The 21907-nt window shown below is 32.1% G+C and overlaps 1 protein-coding gene and 1 long non-coding RNA gene across 2 annotated transcripts; one reads left to right on the plus strand and one right to left on the minus strand.

The window, feature by feature from the left end:
- The first annotated feature begins 284 nt into the window (after positions 1 to 284).
- Positions 285 to 18311, plus strand: LOC111695428 (uncharacterized). The gene is made up of 18 exons (XM_023464750.1): positions 285 to 364; positions 1701 to 1786; positions 1943 to 1985; positions 3292 to 3358; positions 3711 to 3803; positions 5485 to 5657; positions 5720 to 5811; positions 6610 to 6712; positions 7887 to 8004; positions 8317 to 8397; positions 9179 to 9232; positions 10699 to 10826; positions 12233 to 12325; positions 14810 to 14877; positions 16364 to 16479; positions 16778 to 16866; positions 17494 to 17574; positions 18140 to 18311. The coding sequence occupies exons 1-18, from the start codon at positions 333 to 335 to the stop codon at positions 18174 to 18176; spliced, it is 1554 nt and encodes a 517-aa protein (XP_023320518.1). The 5' UTR covers positions 285 to 332; the 3' UTR covers positions 18177 to 18311.
- Positions 18312 to 18803: 492 nt separating this feature from the next.
- LOC111695429 (uncharacterized) lies at positions 18804 to 20966 on the minus strand. Its single transcript, XR_002763868.1, has 3 exons — positions 20859 to 20966; positions 20382 to 20466; positions 18804 to 19050 (listed from the first exon to the last, which is right to left on the minus strand). It is a non-coding gene; the product is annotated as an uncharacterized LOC111695429 (long non-coding RNA).
- Positions 20967 to 21907: the final 941 nt, after the last annotated feature.

Raw genomic sequence — 21907 nt, forward strand, 5'->3', positions numbered from 1 at the left:
TTTAAAATTATATTTCTTAAATCAATCAATGAAAAGAAAAAAACTGGAAAAATTATCTGTATAATAATTCAATTAGCTTTTCTTATAAAACGAAGAAAAAATGGTGGCATGGAATCTATGGAAAGCAATATTTAAAATACAAAATTGTTACTAAGAAAAGAACACTTAGCGCCCCTAAATCAGTCAGGTCAGACTATTAGTAAATGAGTCACAATGCACTGAAAAGTATGTCGATACGGCCACCTGTTGGATTTTTAGAATTCAATAATTAAAATATATTTAAATGTAGAGGATACGGAAACTATCTTTAGTATAGATAATATTGTTCTACAATGCTAATACGATTAGCATTAGTTAGCATCAGGCAAATATTAAAACACGCTAAAATCACAAAAAATAGAAGAACCTTAATCTTTTAGTTCTTTTTGGGGTTCGTTTTTGAGATTTTTTGCACTTTACAAACATTCCACAAAAAACCGACAAGTTTTACAAAGGAACTAAGTCATTGCCACAAACTCTGATTTTCTTTTCCCTCTTTGCAACTCAATGTCGTGACCTTAAATATTTCAAACTATGAATTTGGTTAGATTAAATAATCTAAGTTTGAAATATCTAATGTTTGAACCATCAGGTTGCATATAAATATAGCTAGATAAAATAATTAAAGGAATTGAGCCTTTGTCACAAACATAATTTTTTCTATCTCTATATCCTTGCAACCTGATAATGTAAACGTTTTATATCTTTAACTTTGAATATTTAATCTAACAGGGTTTGAAATATCTAATGTCCACGACATTTGGTTCCAGAGATCTAGGGAATTGACAATCAGAGTTTGTGACAAAGACTCAATTCGACTTCCTTATAAAGATTTGTATTCTAAACATTTGCTTTTATTACACTTTGCCAAATTAATGCAAAAAAATTAACCAAAAAATCTTTTTTTTCTTTTTGTTTTCCTTTTTACTTTCTCTTAGGATAAAGTATTGTAAAGTTTAATGAAGGCAAACTTTTCCAGAGGCCGGATTTAAAGAATTTAAGCCGCGGCTTAAATTTGAGCTGGGGCTCAATTATGGTTGGTTCCAATTAAAATTGTATTCAATTTTTCAAGATTTAAGCCGGCGCTCAATTGAAACCGGTTTGTGAGGGATTTGAGACGCGGCTTAAATTCATTAAATCGTTTTTTAAAAGCGAACCAAAACAAATAACAACCTTAGACAGAGCAAATATTTTAGGTCCAAATTATTATAATTATAATAAATTATAATAGGATACTATGATTATAATAAATTAGGTCGAAATTACTCTAAAAAGGTTTTGGTTTCACCACACGTTGGTATATTCTTTGTTGTAATAAGATATATGAAGCCTGGCATCAAATTTTGTTGAAACTAAATTAAAATATAAAATTAAACCAACCAAATATCCAAGGTTCTGGTTTTCAAATAAATTGTAAATTTTCTCGGAAACATTGTGAGAGCATTTTATCTCCTGGAATATAATATTGAATATTAACATAAACATATAATTAACCTGTAACCATTTAACATTTTTTGAAGCCTTAGATATCAAGATTTCAAAGCTGCATTGGGCTTGCTTATACCTTCCGTTTTAATAGATTATTAGGCAAAATCCTGTTGCCTTTTCGTCAGCAAGTTGTTACGTTTCTTTACAATGGTTTAGTAACGTTTTTATTTAAGTGTACTGCAAGTGTACAGCAGAGTTGTACAACCTGGGATTGTAAACAACTTTCAAGATGTAAACATCACAAACATTGATTACTCAGGTAGCCTCTTAAATCATCCTGGAAAATGTATTTCATTTCAAATTTCGATTTTTTATAATAGATACATTGTTTTGTGTGACTCGTCAGTTGTTTTTCTGTGGAAAAAAAAATATTTTTTTAAATAAAATCCTAAAATCTTAAAAACATATTTTTTAGAATTCTTGAGCAAACTTGCCCCATTATGGAGATCTGAGTGCAGGTAGAAAATTTGACACCCCACCCCCTTTACATTTTTTCTCAATACAATCTCAATTATTGTCATTTAGCCTTATTACTTTATCATTTCTTATTAGATTTTTTCTTTATTTCTTTATTTCTTTATTTCTGTTAGAATATTTTTTTTTATGAATTTTCAACTTCTTTGTCAAAATTAATTCTGTAAAAAAAATTAAAAGTAATGATGTTTAATTAAACATTTAATTTTTTCGGTAATATGTTGAAAATTCGTTTTTTGATTGAATGTTAGTTACTCACCACCTTCATGCTTTATCCCAACATTTTTAATAAAACTTTAATACAAATCAATACTTTAACACTTTGTGTAGTTTAACTTTAAGAATATTTTTATTTTAATTAAAGGCAAAAAATACAATATATCAGTAAACCTGTTTCCAATTCGTTTTTTGATTTCATGTTAGTAACTCAGCACCTTCATGCTTTATCCCAACATTTTTAATAAAACTTTAATACAAATCAATATTTTAACACTTTGTGTATTTTAACTTTAAGAATATTTTTATTTTAATTAAAGGCAAAAAATACAATATATCAGTAAACCTGTTTCCAATTCGTTTTTTGATTTCATGTTAGTAACTCAGCACCTTCATGCTTTATCCCAACATTTTTAATAAAACTTTAATACAAATCAATATTTTAACACTTTGTGTATTTTAACTTTAAGAATATTTTTTTTTTAATTAAAGGTAAAAAATACAATATATCAGTAAACCTTTTTCCAATTCGTTTCTGAAGTCTTTTTTTCTTTACCACAAAAGGATTATTAAAAGGCATAAATCCCAACGTTTTGTGTTGCGCCGTGTACCTTATAAACCACTTGTTATACACGTGCTGATCTTGCTTACCATTTTTCTTTGATCTTAACTGTTAATGACCATTGGTACAAAGACAATTTGAACAATTGTTAACAGTCACATTTGCATTTATTAACACTTTGTGTTTAATATAAATATGATCAATAATTAGAAGCACATTCTTTCAAACTGATAAAAAAATTGAGTTTTCTGTATATTCAGAAATTGATAATTTTTATTAGAAAAAGTAGCCTGCCGATAAATGCAGCAGCAAAATCAATAACAAGTTTGAGAGAATTAATATTTTTTTTAAAGACAGAGAAACAATAGTCTCATTCTCATTGTTTGTCCTATTGAGATGTTTTGTACATTTGTACGTTATTTTGTTGAAAACCTATTAAATATATTATTTTCCTGTTTTTTCTTCATCTTGTAAACAGGAAATTTTATTCGATATGTTGTTGTTGTTAACAGGAAATGGAATGAGAAGGAAATATATTTGGAAGAAGATAAAGTTAGTTTTCAAGGAAACTATTTCCAGGTAATAAATATGTTTTCCTTACAATCAAAACTATTTTTAATTTATAAAAAAAGTGTTTCAAATTTCGTTCAGAAATATAACAATTCGAATCCAATATTTCTATTAAATTGAGATAATTTTTAAAAGTTTAAATGCCTACACATAAAAACTCCCCCAAAAAAACAAAATTCAAATGTGAAATTTCCAGTTTAATTTTAAAATATATTTCAAATGTTTACAGTTTACAATTATCAAGTTAAGATCATTATTTTTCTAACTAGTTTTGAAGTTATTAATTTAGGTCTGAAGAAATCGTTTTGCGTGTAGGTTTCTATGAAGTTTTTAAGAAAAAATGAATAATTAATTGTTACAGGCTAAATGGTGGACTAGCGGAACTGCACCTAATCAAGACAATGATTGGGGAGTTTGGACTCTAATAGGTTCTTCTTGCTCATCTACTACACAGGTTTGTCTTGATTCTTTACATGGGGGGGGGGGTAGGCTTTTCATGCTCATCTACTACACAGGTTTGTCTTGATTCTTTACACATGGGGGGGGGGGGGGGTGGCTCTTCATGCTCATCTACTACACAGGTTTGTCTTGATTCTTTACATGGGGGAGAGGGTGCTTGGCTCTTCATGTGCATCTACACAGGCTTGTCTTTAGTTATTTACGAGTACTTTACAGGGAAGTTAAGGAAATTTTACTCTACCAAGGGTTCCCAAGACCAATTTTGTCGGAAAATATCCAGAGCGCAGCGAAGGATGTTTTGTAGACAAAATTGGTCTTGGGAACACGTGTTTAAGTAAAATTTTCAATTTCCCAAAAAAGTATATGTTACACAATTTTATCCTTCTTTGAGATGAAAATGCGAGATTTATTTTTTATTGAACCTTCGTTGAGCCGGTGGTTATTTTACCTAACTGTCCCAGCGGTATCCTTTAAAACTTTATCAAAAAGCTTTCATGATGGATCGATCTCTGCATAGCTGATCCTACAAAGCTTTCATGATGGATCGATCTCTGCATAGCTGATCGGACAAAGCTTTCATGATGGATCGATCTCCGTATAGCGGATCAGACAAAGCTTTTATGATGGATCAATCTCTGCATAGCTGATCGGACAAAGCTTTTATGATGGATCGGTCTCTGCATAGCTGATCGGACACAGCTTTTATGATGGATCGATCTGTGCATAGGTGATCGGACACAGCTTTTATGATGGATCGATCTCTGCATAGCTGATCAGACAAAGCTTTTATGAATGTGGTTTTGAATCGAACATCCCACTTTTAAAATAAGAGAAAACTAAAATTTCAGCTGTAGCCCTTTTAAAGGGACTGTAAGCGTAATTGAAAGCAAACATTCATACGCAGATGGTAATGGCCGCGATTTATAGTGGTATCCGAGAAATCTTTCTTTAGGATTACAGGTGCAAAATTCTTAGAATTAATTTAGATTTAATTGTAGTGGAAATGTAGTGAAAGAACGATGAAAAAATAATCAGATTTTAAATTTAAAAACCTTGTATCTAATTCATAGCAAACTGAATCAGACAAAGCTATTAAGGGAACCGTTGAGAATTGGGTATTGCTGTCATTGCTGTCTTTGCACGGAGATGGGAGGGTTACTTAGAACTACGCTGCAGTCCCTTTAACCTAGGGGGGGGGGGGGATCTTAGCTACCTCTCCGTGTGTATTAACCTGAGTGTACACTTCGGATAATTTACTGATAAAGGATATTAAGAGATTATGGCCTGTTCATAGTCATACAGTACAAACATCAAATATGCAGTACGCTTTCGTAGTAAAAATGTATGGGGGAGGTTTTGTATCTTGAATTTTACTCAGTTTTCTCAGAACGGTTTATTAACGATAAAATATAGCTCTGTAAAAAACTGTAAATGTACGTCTTCCTGTGAAAATGTAATCCTGCAAACGATAATGGTGTAGCATGGGTTTTAATAGTTACATGGAAAACAAATTCGTAATTAAAATATTTTCAGAAATCACCCCCGAGTACTTTAATTTATATAGATTGACCTTTGGAAGTGAAGTACATGGTCTGTACAATTAGTAAAGGATTAGCGTACATCATCACTCTATATATACTATTACCTCGTTATCTTTAACCCCTTTTCTTGTTCAGGAAGACACAGATGAAAACAAGAATAACATAGCAGAGGCTGAATCTACTAACACAGATATTGTTGATGAAACTGTTAAAGACGATAAAGAAGTTGAAAATAATGAAGTTGATGTCGGGGGGTCACATCATCTTAGTCCAGGAGAGATTCCTTCAAAACAACATGCAGAACAAAGGTTTGTTTCAAATTCTATCAAAACTTTCGATTATGGATTTTTCATTTTTGTTCTTTTTTAAGGGAAAAAGAATTAACAGACAGTGACCTGTTTAAAATGGTTAAAAAAAGTATTGCCACACTTGAGTCTTCACAAGTAGACAATATCAAACCAGGTAAATTTTCTCACAAAATAAAAAAGTTAAAAAAGTTCTCCACTTTATAGCAGCCAATTAGTCCTTTATCTGCTGTCAGCATTCTACATAACGAAATAATGAACATTATACTTAAAAAAGGGAGGGGAATGTTCCCAAAAAGATAAAGGTTCTTCGGTTTATTTGAAGTATACTGCACTGGGCTGAATTTAAATTTTACATCTGATGTTAGATTAATTAGAAAATTGCAACAACAACAAAATATTTGTTGCTTACAGCGAGGTATCCAGTGAAATCCATCGTTTGCTCAAAATTCCAACCAGTGACATCTAGCGGCTGTAGTATTGCCCTTAAAAGTACTCACATTAACAACGATTTTTAAAATTTTTTTATAGTTTTCTTAATACTCGAACATCAGATAAAAAACAATACTCGAACATCAGATGAAAAAGTATGATTCATTTCCTAATTTAATTTGGATTTTGCCATTATCCCCTTTCTTTAAAGCCTAAACTAAAATTAAAGAACGATTTATAAGATTTAAAAAGGAATCTTTTTCAGTGAAAGTCTATAAAAGATGGATCGAAAAATTCCGTATATACAATTGTTTAGAAAAATTTGTAACAATCTTTTACTTGTTTATAAGGTTTCATTAGCGGCACCTCATTAGTTCTCAAATTTGTACATTTTATTTCGATGAAATATATAATTTGTATTTTTTATATAAGAACTTTATTGTTGTTAGTTATAAAGAAGTTTTTGTTTATAAAAAGTAATACAACAAAGATTCGAAAAAGAAAAAGAAAATCAAATATTTAGAATCCAATTCCAATCCTGAGAATGTTAAGAGGGTTGAAGAACTACTCAAAAGTAATGATTGGGAATACTTATTTCCTGATAGACACCCAGACTACTCATACAGGTATTCAGATAGAAACCCAGACTACTCATACAGGTATTCAGATAGACACCCAGACTATACTTATACAGGTATTCACATAGACACCCAGACTACTCATACATGTAATTAGATAGACACCCAGACTACTCATACAGGTATTCAGATAGACACCCAGACTACCCATACATGTAATTAGATAGACACTCAGACTACTCATACATGGATTCAGATAGACACCGAGACTACTCATACATGTAATTAGATAGACACCCAGACTACTCATACATGGATTCAGATAGACACCCAGACTACTCATACATGGATTCCGATAGACACCAAGACTACTCATACATGGATTGAGATAGACACCGAGACTACTCATACAGGTATTCAGATAGACACCGAGACTACTCATACGTGTAATTAGATAGACACTCAGACTACTCATACAGGTATTCAGATAGACACCGAGACTACTCATACAGGTATTCAGATAGACACCCAGACTACTCATCATACATGTAATTAGATAGACACCCAGACTACTCATACATGGATTCAGATAGACACCCAGACTACTCATACATGTATTCCGATAGACACCCAGACTACTCATACAGGTGTTCAGATAAACACCCAGACTTCTCATAAAGGTATTCATATAGACACCCAGACTACTTTTATAGATAGTCAGATAGACACCCAGACTACTCTTACAGGTATTCAGATAGACACCCAGACTACTTTTATAGGTATTCAGATAGACACCCAGACTACTCTTACAGGTATTCAGATAGACACCCAGACATTTTTTTAATTAAATGTTTTTGTTAATTCCTTCCCACCATTAAAAATGTAGAAACCTTTACTTTGTGTTTATATGCCTCGTTAAAGGAAAGTTTGAATTGTATGTTTTAAAAAATTTACTTGTAATGGATATCACCAAAATTTCCAAAAGCCTGAAGTGAAATATAACATTTTTAAATTTCGCAAAAAACGTTGTTTTAATCTTAAGACAGAAAAGAAAAAACTATCCAAAAGGATATACAACATATTATTTCTATAATTATATTTGTGTAAATATGTTTTAGTTTACGATTGGTACAATTGAAACAACAGTTGAGAATTCAAACTACACTTACTACAATGTTAGATGAATTAAGATAAAAAGCTTAAAATTTGAATGTATTTGCAGACGATTTTTGCAAGCAATTGGCAAATTCCCAGCAATTTGCGGAACCTACTCTGATGGAAGAGATTCAGACTTAATTTGCAGAAAAACTTTGGCGACCATGTTTGCGCATTTTACGCAGGTAAACAGAATCTGAATATTTATGAATACGGTTACGAAAGATTAAGCCCAATAAAGTTCTGTACTACTTGACTTGTTCCACAAAACAGTAAGGTAAATCTCTCCTTGTTTTATGAAACAGAGGGTATAAATATCCCCTTGTTTTATGAAACAGAGGGTATAAATCTCCCCTTGTTTTATGAAACAGAGGGTATAAATCTCCCATTGTTTTGTGAAGCAGAGGGTATAAATCTCCCCTTTTTTTAGGAAACAGAAGGGTAAAAATCTCCCCTTGTTTTAAGAAACAGGAGGGTATAAATTTATACTTGTTTAGGAAACAGGAGGGCATAATCCCCATGGTGAAGCTGAGGAGTGGAGACAAGGGCTTGTATTTCTGAGGGAGGCTGGATGTCAGGTAAAAATAAAGATAAAATAATTCTTTTTTAAGTTTAGATTTTTAGAAATAATATATGTTGACTGAAATACAAATATAAGCAACAGGAAAAAGCTTTAAAACAATCTAATTAAAACCTAATTGTTTGTTTAGAACCAAACAGCAAATTAGAGGTTATACTGAAAACCTTTATATATTAATTTAATGATATGTACGTATATGTACATGGCAGTGTCTAAGAATATTTTGTTAGTTTGTAGAGATCCGGGAAAAAGAAACTTGAGAAAAAATTGATTCTGCGCGGGACATTTATTGCTTTTGAGACTAAAAATAGACTCTAGCTGATCAAGATATGACTCGGGCCGCTTTAGCTTTAAAAGTTAGACACTACAAGATTAGGCTTACAACTTATGTCCTCTGAACAAACATTATTGACTTTTTTGTTTTTATGCATTCATAGTCCCAGAAGCTGAATTATAAGTAAACTAGAATATCTTCTTTACAACTTTCAATAGTTGCTCAATCTTTTACCATTTATTTTTTATTAAACAATAATAACATTTTCGCGGATTTACAATTTATTTCTTGGATTTTCAAAATTTAACGAAAATTCTAAATTATTTAGGGCAACTTTTCGTAATAATAGGTAGCCATAAACCTTCCCTGGGGGTCATGTCGGACTATACATGTGAGGTCACACAAAAAGTTTTGGCTGACCGGTTCAGCCGTTTGAACGTTTATTGGATACAAACAGACAAACACCCACCCAGACAAGCAAAGTATATTTATAGATATTATTTAGGAGACTGGTCCAGGATGTGGATATGATTCTGCTTGTGATTTAAGCACTTGGCAGGTTTGTCGTGTTAAATTTTACAAATGTTAGCCAGAGGAACATACTGTTGTGTGAAAGAATCCAGAACGCTTGATCTCAATATCTTGTGGGGCAACTTTTAAATTTTGGAGATAAGTGCTGGCTCACTCCATTTCAGTTATCACTGCTCAGGGTATAATAAAGATACTGATTTATATATGGATTCAGAATACAAAAGTTTTAGTATTAGGTTTTGTTTGCTATGTATGATGCTTGAGTAGATGTACTCTGAGATTTTCTCCTTTTCTTTTACAATTTATCATCACAATATTTTTCTCTTGTGACAAATATGAAGATTGAAGATAGTACACATTTTTCATTCTTCAATAATTATCATATTTTTACAGAAATACATTTATTTAGACACTATAGCTTGGGAACCCAGCATTGCCCAGGGTAGTCATAATTAGTCCCATCGTTTACCCATCTCAAAACCAAGCTAAAAACATTCCCGTGGGTCTCCCGAGTTCCCAAATCAAAATTTGGAGAAAATCGGTCAAAGGATTCCTAAGTTATGATCGGACAGACAAACAGAGATTACAACTTTATATATAGATATAAACGTTTAATAGTTTTTATTTTCTGAATATGACAGAGTAAAAATAATTAGAAAACCTAGATTTAAGTCTAATATTTAAACTTTATACATTAATAAATATTAAAAGAGAATTTTAAAATATGTCAAAACTCAAACTTTGACCTCAGTTTTGAAAAATGGAAGAAAAAATTCAAAGTTAAATAAAATCTTTATTTTAAATATTTGACATGTAATATAAAAAAGTAAAAAGGAGTTCTTAAAGATTTTAGATCACAGTTCATACTAAAACAAATCTTCTTTTTAAACCAACCTTAACATTCAGTAGTTAGGGTGCAATTATTCGTTGCTAATTGGTTCTCAACAAATACTTTCATACTCTACAGAACATTATCAAATATACGATATGTAAATTTCGAAATTGTTTATGAGGAGCGATTAAACGCCACATATATTCATACGTTGAAATATAATTTATTGGGACACCCCGTACGTTCCCAAGGGCAACCTTCCAAGTGGCAACTTCCTAAATATGCAATTTCCCAAATGTATTTTAAGGTGGCCATTTAACTAAGATACCTGGGGCTGCGCCTAGTACAGACTTGGGAAATTGCACATTTGGGAATTAAATTGCCACTTGGGAAGATACACTTGGGAAGTTGTCGCTTGGGAAAATACCTTTGGTAAGTTGTCGCTTGGGAAAATACACTTTGGAAAATGTCGCTTGGGAAAATACCCTTGGGAAGTTGTCGCTTGGGAAAATATCTTTGGGAAGTTGTCGCTTGGAAAAATACCTTTGGGAAGTTGTCGCTTGGGAAAATACACTTTGGAAAATGTCGCTTGGGAAAATACCCTTGGGAAGTTGTCGCTTGGGAAAATATCTTTGGAACGTTGGGAACATCTAAATATCTAGGGTAAAACCTGGCCGTGCGGCGGAGACAGTGGTTCCTGGAAGAAGTATTATGGAAGAGGAGCTAAACAGCTGTCTTACAACTTCAACTATGGACCATTCTCGGATGCGATGTTTGGAGATGTCCATAAGTACGTAAGGCCTGCTTTTCAGGCTTTTTTTTTGTGAAAAATAACTTATTCACATAACAAATAAACTTGCTGTAAAAAGTTGTCTTTTCAGCTCAAATATTAAAAACTAATTTTTTTTTTTTATTAAAATGAATTCTGGGGACAAACACTTTTTTGTATCAAAACTAATTCGTATCTATAAAGACTAAATGAATTTTACCAAAACCTTAAATTTTGTCTCAAATCAAATGTGGTATTGTCTTGCAAACCAATCCACAGCTAAATTGACTAAAAATAAGGAAACCCAAAAAATATTTAGCACCAGAAAATTTTCATATTTAAACAAATTTTTTAATTCATTGTGGTTTGTAGTTTGATAGAAAAACTACATCTTGTTGATATCTGACTAATCTCTTAGAGCCAGTAACTTCTGAAATCTTGTTGATATCTGACTAATCTCTTAGAGCCAGTAACTTCTGAAATCTTGTTGATATCTGACTAATCTCTTAGAGCCAGTAACTTCTAAAATTGTTGATATCTGACTAATCTCTTAGAGCCAGTAACTTCTAAAATATTGTTGATATCTGACTAATCTCTTAGAGCCAGTAACTTCCAAAACATTACAGAGTTAATTTTTACTATAATGATAACCAGCGAACACTGAAATAAGAAGACGACGTTTAGAATCAAGTTATAACTTTAAAAAGTCCAATGAACATGAGACACAACAATCGTGCAGTGGAAACTGACCTATTTCACTAAATTAGTGATTTGATAAGTTTGTGATAAAACTATTTTCTTCATAACAAAATCAAATACACTTCAGTATTGATTTAATGTCGTCTTCCTATTACATTGTTTCTGGTTATCTTTTTACTTTACAATCTTGAACTTTAACATATGAATTATGAAATATGCAAAAAAATAGATGTTATTCAAATTCCAACGTTAACTTGTGAGGAACAATTGAGGCAGATAATGTGTTAACTTGAAATACCAGTTCATAACACGTTGGAATAGGAAGACGACATTTAAACAATCTGATGTGTATTTGATGTTGTTGTACAGCAAATAGTTTTGATATGTACCTTGCAATGGAATTAAGTTGTTGTCACAAACTCAAATTGTTTAATTTATATACCCTTGCCACTTAATGGTGAAAACCTTCTAACTAGATTATTTGATCTAACAGAATTTATAGTTTGAAATATCGTAGGTCTACGACATTGGGTTTCAAATAGGAACAAAAATTTAAAATCAGAGTTTGTTGCATAACTCAATTCCTTACCATTCATTCATACTCATTCATTTATACTCTACAAAATTGCTTTGGTTTCATATTCATCAGCCAATTCAAGATCATAACTTAATCCTTCTTTTTCCACAGTTCTTTGGTTACCAACGTAAAGTAAATTACTTGAATCTAGACTACTTGAGAATCCTGATCTTGTTGCATCAACTTGGTTGAATCTTGCTTCAGCTACATGGTTTTATGCTTATCCTCAACCTCCTAAACCCAGGTATAATCCTCAACCTCCTAAACCCAGGTATTATCCTCAACCTCCTAAACCCAGGTATTATCCTCAACCTCCTGAACCCAAGTATTATTATAAACTTCTGAACCCAGGTATTATCCTCAAACTCCTAAACCAAGGTATTATCATCAAAATTCTCAACCCAAGTGTTATCCTCAACCTTCTAAACCCAGGTATTATCATCAACCTCCTAAACCCAGGTATTCTCATAAACCTCCTAAACCCAGGTATTATTCTCAACATTCTAAACCCAGGTATTATCATCAACCTCCTAAATCCAGGTATTTTCCTCAACATTCTAAACCCAGGTATTATCCTTAACCTCCTAAACCCAGGTATTTACCTCAACATTCTACCCAGGTATTATCATCAACCTCCTAAACCCAGGTATTATCCTCATCCTCCTAAACCCTGGTATTATCCTCAACATTCTGAACCCAGGTATTATCCTCAAAATTCTGAACCCAGGTATTATCCTCAACTTTCTAAACCCAGGTATTATCATCAACCTCCTAAACCCAGGTATTATCCTCAACCAACTAAACCCAGGCATTCTCTTAAACCTCCTAAACCCAGGTATTATTCTCAACATTCTAAACCCAGGTATATTCCTCAACATTCTAAACCCAGATTAAATCCTTAACCTACTAAACCCAGGTATTATCCTCAACCTCCTAAACCCAGTTATTATCCTCAACCTCCTAAACCCAGGTATGATCCTCAACATTCTGAACCCAGGTATTATCCTCAGCCTCCTAAACCCAGTTATTATCCTCAACCTCCTAAACCCAGGTATTATCCTCAACATTCTGAACCCAGGTATTATCCTTAACCTCCTAAACCCAGGTATTATCCTCAACATTCTGAACCCAGACATTATTCTCAACCTCCAAAACCCAGGTATTACCCTCAACCTCCTAAACCCAGGTATTACCCTCAACCTCCTAAACCCAGGTATTACCCTCAACCTCCTGAACCCAAGTATTATTATAAACTTCTGAACCCAGGTATTATCCTCAAAATTTTGAACTCAGGTATTATCCTAAACCTCCTGAACCCAAGTATTATTATCAACCTTCTGAACACAGGTATTATCTTCAACCTCCTAAACCCAGATATTATCCTATACCTCCTAAACCCAGGTATTATCCTCAACCACCTAAACCCAGGTATTATCCTCAACCTCCTAAACCCAGGTATTATCCTATACCTCCTAAACCCAGGTATTATCCTCAACCTCCTAAACCCAGGTATTATCCTCAACCTCCTAAACCCAGGTATTATCCTCAACCTCCTAAACCCAGGTATTTCCTCAACCTCCTAAACTCAGGTATTATCCTCAACCTCCTAAACCCAGGTATTATCCTCAACCTCCTAAACCCAGGTATTATCCTCAACCTCTTAAACTCAGGTATTATCCTCAGATATTATTAAAGGACTGTTACTAAAATAACAAGATATTATTTAAAGGGGTCGCACGCTTCTCAAAAGAAGAAAATGATATAAAATAAAAAATAGATAAACACTTTAACACTTATATGTAGTTTAAACGTTCAAGGGCATTATTTATATATTTGAATATTTGAATATTTGAATATCTAATATTTTAAACAAATTATGTAAAATGAAATTTAAAGTTTGTAAAAAAAAGTAAAGTTTCCCCAAGAAACATCAAAGACCAACTTCAAGGCATCTGAAACAAGAAATTTCAATAAAATAAAGTTTAAACTTCAAAAACAAGAGAATGTAAAAAGAATACAGTGTATATATTATGTTGTTAATACGATACGTTTTGACAGTAGCTTGAAATTTGTCTGTGCATTGTTTTCCCATCTAGTAGAGTTAGGGATAAGGAATGCTCTACTAAATTTGTACCGGCCCGGGCACCGTTGTGATGTCCGTTTTAAACATTCAAACTTTTTAACTTTTAAGAAAAAAAATCTGGAATGATTTTCCTGGTTTAAAAAGTTTGCTTTTATTACATTATACAAAATCATTTTAATAAATCATTTTTTAAAATTATTTTGATATTTTTGTTAATATCCTTGATCGAAGAAAACTTTGTATTAACTAATAAAAGCAAACTAATCTTCTTCTATATGATAAAACAAGACATTCGGATATATGTTCCTTATACCCGGCCAAACGGCTGGACCGAATGAGCTGAGAATTTTTGTGGACACAAATGGGTGTCCCTGGAGGAAACATGGGTTATAAGAAAGTAGATTTTTTAAAATTCGATTATAAAATTCCACGGGCAACGCCGGGCCCTTCAGCTATAGTAAAGCATATAATTGTAGAATAGGGTAAACACATCTCAGATTCGTGGGGAACACTTATAAAGTCAAAATATTATGAATATTTCCAAACGAACCTCAAAACCATGGGTAAATCTCTGATCATAATTGTTGAGTGCAATTCCGTCGTCTTCGTATTCCACAGTTAAATATGCCCCACTGTATGTTCTAGTATGTTGCACGTGATTGATGGTACTTGGACACCAAACAAAGAAGACAAGAATAATAAGCTTGAACCAGGTATACCGCCCCCAAATTGGAATTGAAAATACGTCAAACCTTTTTTCTTTTGCAAAATATGTTCTCAACAATTATCATCACCGTCAATCAACGAGGTTATAGTATATAGAGTGATGATGTACGCTAATCCTTTACTTATTTTACAGGCCATGTAATTCACTTCCAAAGGTCAATCTGCATATTACAGTATACTTGGGGGTGATTTCTGAAAATATTTAATTGGAGAATTTGTTTTCCATGCAACTATTAAAATTCACTACTCCTTTATCGTTTGCAGGATTACATTTTCACAGGAAGACGTACATTTACAGCCTTTTACAGAGCAATATTTTATTGTTAATAAACTGTTTTGAGAAAACTGAGTAAAATTCAAGATACAGTACTTCCCCGTACACTTGTACTCCGAAAGCGTACTGCATATTTGATGTCTGTACTGTATTAATAGGCCATAATCTCTTAATATCCTTTTATCAGTAAACTATCCCAAGTGTACACTCAGGCTAATACACACGGAGAGGTAGCTAAGATCCAGCCCCCTGCTATCAATGTTATGCAGTGAGAACCAGAATAAAAAGCGATCTTTAGCCTCAAATTATGATTTTAAATTTTCCAATGATTTTTAAGTTACAATTATCATCAAATACACTGTAAATATAGTTTTAAAAAGGGAGTGTTCGCGAAAAATGAAAGGGGGTATAGGCTTAATGCGATAAAAAAGCGCTTTTGATCGCAACTAATTTGACTTCTATCAGTTGCGTCTTTAAGGAGAAAATTGTTAAAGACGTCTCATACCGAATAACTTAGCGCCCATACAAATTCAGAAAATTACAACATATGACTTAGACCATAAAAAATAAGTTTAATTTCAAACAAATCATTCAGATATTACAACCTATAGACATCGATTATCTTTCGCCACATTTGTAAATAGTTTATATTTTACAATATTTTATTTGTTTAGAAAACGTTTTAACGGATTTCGAAAATTGTGAGTGGTTCGCGGCATTCTTAGATAGTTGCGCAAGCAACAAGAGAAATAATCAAATTCAAAACAAAGTAACTAAAAAATATTATAAAACACTCCCTTTAAAGTTGTCCTCCTATTCCACAGTTCACTTTCTTGTCCGGGCTGAAAAAAGAATTAAAATTAAGTGAAAATTTATCGCCATGACTTTTTACAGAGATGAAGGGGGCCATTATGAATCTTAGATTATAAAAATTATTTACAAGTACTTTACAGCGGGAAGTTAATGGAATTTAACTTTACCAAGGGTTCTTCATACCATTTTTGCTTACAAAACATCAACAGCCCAGCGTTATTTTGAGATTAAAATCTAATTTTTTCCCGAAAACTTCGCTAAGCGGGTATTTATTTAACACAACTATCCCAAGGGACATTTATTAACTATAACCTCCTTCTGTTGGGGGAATCATAGGGAAAAGCCGGAAAAAAATTTATATTTTTATTACAAAACCTTTAATCCAGGATTTGGAGCAACCATTATGATAATAAATGGTGGAATAGAATGCGGGCATGGATCTGAAAAACCTCAAGCAATAAACAGACAAAACTATTATAGAAAATTTGCTGAATATTTTAAGGTAAGTTGCTTTTTAAATAAAACCATTTTCTTTGTTCGACTATTATAGTGAGAACCAGACAATTGTTGATTAGGAAGACGATATTAAAGTGTATTTAATATTGTTACAAAGGATATTTATAGAAGAAACATATTACATAGTGAAATAGGTCTGTTTTTATTGCACAATTGATGTGTTTCAAGTTCTATATTGGGATATTTTAGACTTGAGTCTAAAAGTCGTCTTCCTATTCCAGAGTTTTATAGTTGTCACTATATAATGTATTAAGTTAACCAAATAATATTATTTCATTATTTAGCTTGATATCAGCAACGAAGAATTAAGTTGTGCTCACATGAAACAATTCTCTAAGGGAGGAACCGGCTCCTTGTTTATCTACTGGGATAGGTGAGTCTTATACACTTCAGTTGTATTCGGATCCGGATGCAATTGTCAGCAAAACTGCTTGAATTTCAATCCGGATTCTTGCATGATTAATACATACTTGTTTCCGGGTCTGGCTCCGAATGGGATTTTATATTACCGGATCCGGCTCGTTGTATAACTAATGAAATAGTCAACCTATTTCATTTTTTAATCGGTTCCTGTTCATATCCATGTGGAAATTTGAGTCTCTTGCATCTCATTTTATCTGGATCAGTATTTCTACAGAACATCTTCTGGGATAGATAAGTCGTATACATTTTATTTATCCGGATCCGGCTCCCTTTATACTTACCGGGACGAGTCATCCAGAACTTGGATTCTCCCAGAAAAAAAGTTTTGGGATCGAGATAAAAAAACTAGCTCAGTGCCCGGCGTTACCCGTGGAATTTTTTTTTCTTGGAATAAAAAAAAATTTAAAATGTCGAAATTTGTTTAGCCAATGTTACTCCCCGGGCACCCATGGGTTCGACCTCAAAAAATGTGAGCCCATATGGTCCAACCGTTTGGTTAGCTATAGCTAACATATAAATATATTCAAACATAAGCCAAGAGCTTTATTATATAGTTTTAAAAGTCAATGAATTGCAGGGAGTGGGTGAAAGAGTACGAATGTAAACTTGTGAGCTATCAGACCCCTTATAATGCACTCAAACCTGGAGACTATACAAAGTAAGAGAAAAAATGCAAATAGTAAATGTTATTAATCTTTAGATATACATAATTGTGGCTTATTTGGATATTTCGATCCATTGTACAAAAAACGTGTCTGCAAAATCTGAACCGATCAGGTCCAATATTGTCATTGCGCCGGCGAAATTGAAATTTTGCATTGAAATTTGTTTGAATTATTAATATCTCACAATCAAAACTTAAAAAACTGGAAAATTTGCAATGTAATTAAAATTAAGAAAAAAAGAAAAAATGGCGAAGAAACAAAAAATATTGTCATTAAATTTTAGCATTTGTACACACAAAGCTCAAACTTTTTTTTAAAACTCGATTAACCAAGCTTACAGCATACACAATATAAATTCATAATTAATTTAGTTTAACTAATAGATTCTGCAGAAAGCAATTCAAATGCTATTATTTTCTTGTGTTACAAAAAGTTCATCCCCATCAGGGGATCCTTGTTAACAAAAATAATTGCCCTAGGCATTCATCATTTGTAATTATAAAACAAAAAAATCAGATTTTTTCAATTTATTTATTCTATATTATAATCTTATTTTAGATGTGTTGAGGATCAGTTTAAAGTAAAATTGAATTAGAAGAAGAAGACGAAAAAGAAGAAGAAGATTATTTATCCTTTTTTGTTATTGTTCACTATTTGCCATTATATGATATACAAATTGTTAATAACTTAAAAAATATTTATTACCGTAATAAACTTGAATCTTTGAAAATCTGTCCTAAATGGCCACAAATTACATAGTTAAGACAAAATATTTGTTGTTTTAATTCGAGATGTGTTAAATGAAAAATCGTATTCATATTCATATAATTAGGCTATTGATAGGAGAAAAAAGTTATTTTTTTAAATCATGAACATAATCGGGGATTGTATTTTTTTTGCCATTTTTTAGTCAAAAACAATAAAGGCATAGCAGTAGCAATTATTAAAAATAATCGAAATTTCAGTAATATTAATGATTTCAAAAGTAATTATAGACCATGTAAAATAAATATATTATGAAATACCAATAACCAACGAATATATATACGAATTCATCAAATTGAATTCGACAATTGTTAGCATCTGAAAGAGTAGTTTTAATAAAAATAATTTATTATCTGAGTGGAATAATGCAACTTCGGGGCTTTTTTACGTTCTTCTGTTTAATACTTTGAACCATTTTCTCCTTGTATGCTAATACGCAACAGATAAAAGTAAAAAAAAAGCCTGAACCCCTTTTATTTTTCGTAAACAATGTATAGTAAACTTTTTTATTAAGTGACTTTTACAAGTTTAACATTGAGAAAATCATAAACAACATGCGCACATTACTTTAAGAAGCTAATTTGTAAATGCATACAAATAATTAAATTACTAAGTAATTCCACCAGATAATCAATCTACATCGTGCACTAGAAGAATGTTGGAAGCGACTTAGGACAGGATGAACTACAGAATCCAACATATTTCTAAATTTTAGATTTGTTAAAGTTTAAGTTGGTATACAGTGGGGACCAAAAAACAATGGAATAATTATACAGGGTGTCCCAATTCAGTGACGAATTGGATATCGTCTTTGTTATGAATTAACATTGTAAATTGTAATACCTGATTTCAAAAGCCATAATATTATTATGTATACTAGAGTTTATTTTATGAAAACGGTAATTATGGTTGCAAAAGTTGTGTCTATAATGTCTCCGCAAGATGAACATTGAAGACGGACAAGTTTACTCTGTTTGCATACTGCAATTTTCTTGTTTTACTAATTACAACCGTATACAGTCAAAACATGAACAAACAAATTGTAAACATAGCAGACGAAAATTTTACGGATTGCAGCTTTCTCAGTAGGTATCACTATACTAATTCAAAGGATTATTTAAAGAGACGATATCGAATTCGTCACTGAATTCCCATTTTTACAGGGACACCCTGTCCTTTCTTTTACATCATACATATTGCTAAGGATTTTTTATTTTCTAATTGTTGCAACTGATATATTTCTAGAATGTATTCAATAATCGGAACTTTGTTAAACTTTAACACTTGATCACGATATCCAATGTAGGCACTTTTGAGTTTAAGATTTTTGATTAAATTCGAAGAATGAATATGCTAAGATATTCACTATTCTTTGTAAATGTACACGCAAAATGAATTGAACATGTTAACATGTTATTTCGCATTATTTAATAATCTTACTATACAGCCAAAATATGCTTAATGAGGGATCTGCCTAATTTATTTTGGTACCCTTGGAACCATCTCTTTAATATGTGGAAGATAACTTCGTTTTACAAGTTCAAAAATTTTTTATTTCGGATAATTTTTCCATTGCTTCAAATGCAAGATATGCCCAAGTTATTTTTGCAGAGAAACTACAAATAAAAATAATCCATTTTAGAAACAAAAACATGGATATCCAATTCATACTTGAACAGACAAAGGTTTTAATGATGATTCGGGCATTTAACTCTGTAAACTGGTGAGTCACTTTAAATTATGTTAATGTTTCAATCTTCATCTTAGGGAGTAAAAGAACTGAGTTTTTGCCACAGCCTCAAATGTTCTAATCCCAATATCTTTTCAACCTGATGGCGTACACATTTGATATTTAAACTCAAGACTTTTTAATATAACAGAATTCAAAGTTTGAAATATCAAAGTTCCACGACATCGAGTTGCAAAGATATGGGTTAAAAATTAGAGGTTGTGGCAAAAACTCATTTCCTTTTCAAGTGTAAAAAATTTAAAAAAATACTGTGGGGTTTCAAATACAGATTTTTAAAATACTTACTCCAGCGTTATCTGAAGGTCCTCGAACATGATATCTGTTCACATCTGTTTTTGTTGAACACCAAAACTGCAAACCTTTGTCTTCGCTAAAAACAGGCTTTTAAGGAAATGCTCATGATTATAGAAAAGAAGTATTAATCGAGATGTATAAAAGGAGGAGCAAAGTGTTATTTTGGTGTTTTGTGTTATAAAGTAATCATCGTGCTACAATGTAGAATTAGATGTATATTATAATTATAGAACCGTGCTTTAAAGTTTCGATTGGTTTTCGGATTTTCTCGCTAAAGCACAGGTAGAAAATATAATCAAAAAAGCTTGAACCCTCTCGATAAAGAGAAAATTTCTGATCATAAAATTGTAAAGCTTTGTGAAACAAAATAATAGTGTTATAAATAGTTACTATTACTTATTTGTTTGAATTTATTTTTGAATTACAGTGTTTTTATTTTTTAACATTTTAATATTTGTTTCGACTCACCTATGAAGAGGTGCACAACCATTATATTTGACCCCGTTATAAATAAAAGGAAATACACACGGTTCACCGGCAGCTGGCCCGGACTCAGCGAAACAAGCAGCTAGACATAGGGATTATATAGCTAGAAAAAGGGATTATACAGCTAGATAATGGGATTATACAGCTAGATATAGGGATTATACAGCTAGATAATGGGACTATACAGCTAGATATAGGGATTATACAACCAGCCATAATGAGTATACAGCTTGATAAAGGGATTATATAGCTATATGAAGGGATTAAACAGCTAGGGAATATGCAGCTACATAAAGGAAGCATACAACTAAATAAAGGGATTATACAGCTAGATACAGGAGCATACAGCTAGATAAAGGGATTATTCAGTTAGATAAAGGGATTATCAGTTAGATAAAAGGATTATCAGTTAGATAAAGGAATTATTCAGTTAAACATAGGGATTATACTTTATACAGCTGGTTAAAGAGATTTTAGAGCTTAATAAAGGGATTAAAGGGACTGTAAAGGAAAAATGAAAGGGGGTATAGGCTGAAAACTAATCACTTTAGCTCTCAATCGCGGCCCATGAAAGTTATATCTGATTTTCCTATCTCGAGAAATTGATATACAACTGTGTCAAATTTATACGAAAATTATTATATATACAATTTTGTATAAAAGTAGTGGGTTTAAATAGATCAAATTCAGGCCCCACAGACATAAATCTGAACAATATTATGGCAACTAGGGCCCCACAGACATAAATCTGAACAATATTATGGTAACTAAGGCCCCACAGACATAAATCTAAATAATATTATGACAACTAGGGCCCCACAGACATAAATCTAAATAATATTATGGCAACTAGGGCCCCACAGACAAAAATCTGAACAATATTATGGTAATTAAGGCCCCACAGACATAAATCTAAACAATATTATGGCAAATAGGGCCCCACAGACATAACTCTGAACAATACTATGGTAACTAAGGCCCCACAGATAAAAATCTAAACAATATTATGGCAACTAGGGCCCCACAGACAT

The sequence above is a fragment of the Eurytemora carolleeae genome, unplaced genomic scaffold, assembly GCF_000591075.1.
Source record: "Eurytemora carolleeae unplaced genomic scaffold, Eaff_2.0 scaffold34, whole genome shotgun sequence".
Taxonomy (NCBI): domain Eukaryota; kingdom Metazoa; phylum Arthropoda; class Copepoda; order Calanoida; family Temoridae; genus Eurytemora; species Eurytemora carolleeae.

Coding starts and splice junctions, on each gene's coding strand:
- LOC111695428 (XM_023464750.1), top strand. CDS start 333: ATGCTAATACGATTAGCATTAGTTAGCATCAG. Junction 9,233..10,698: donor GTGATTTAAGCACTTGGCAG/GTTTGTCGTGTT, acceptor CTAAATATCTAG/GGTAAAACCTGGCCGTGCGG. Junction 16,867..17,493: donor TTGTTTATCTACTGGGATAG/GTGAGTCTTATA, acceptor AATGAATTGCAG/GGAGTGGGTGAAAGAGTACG.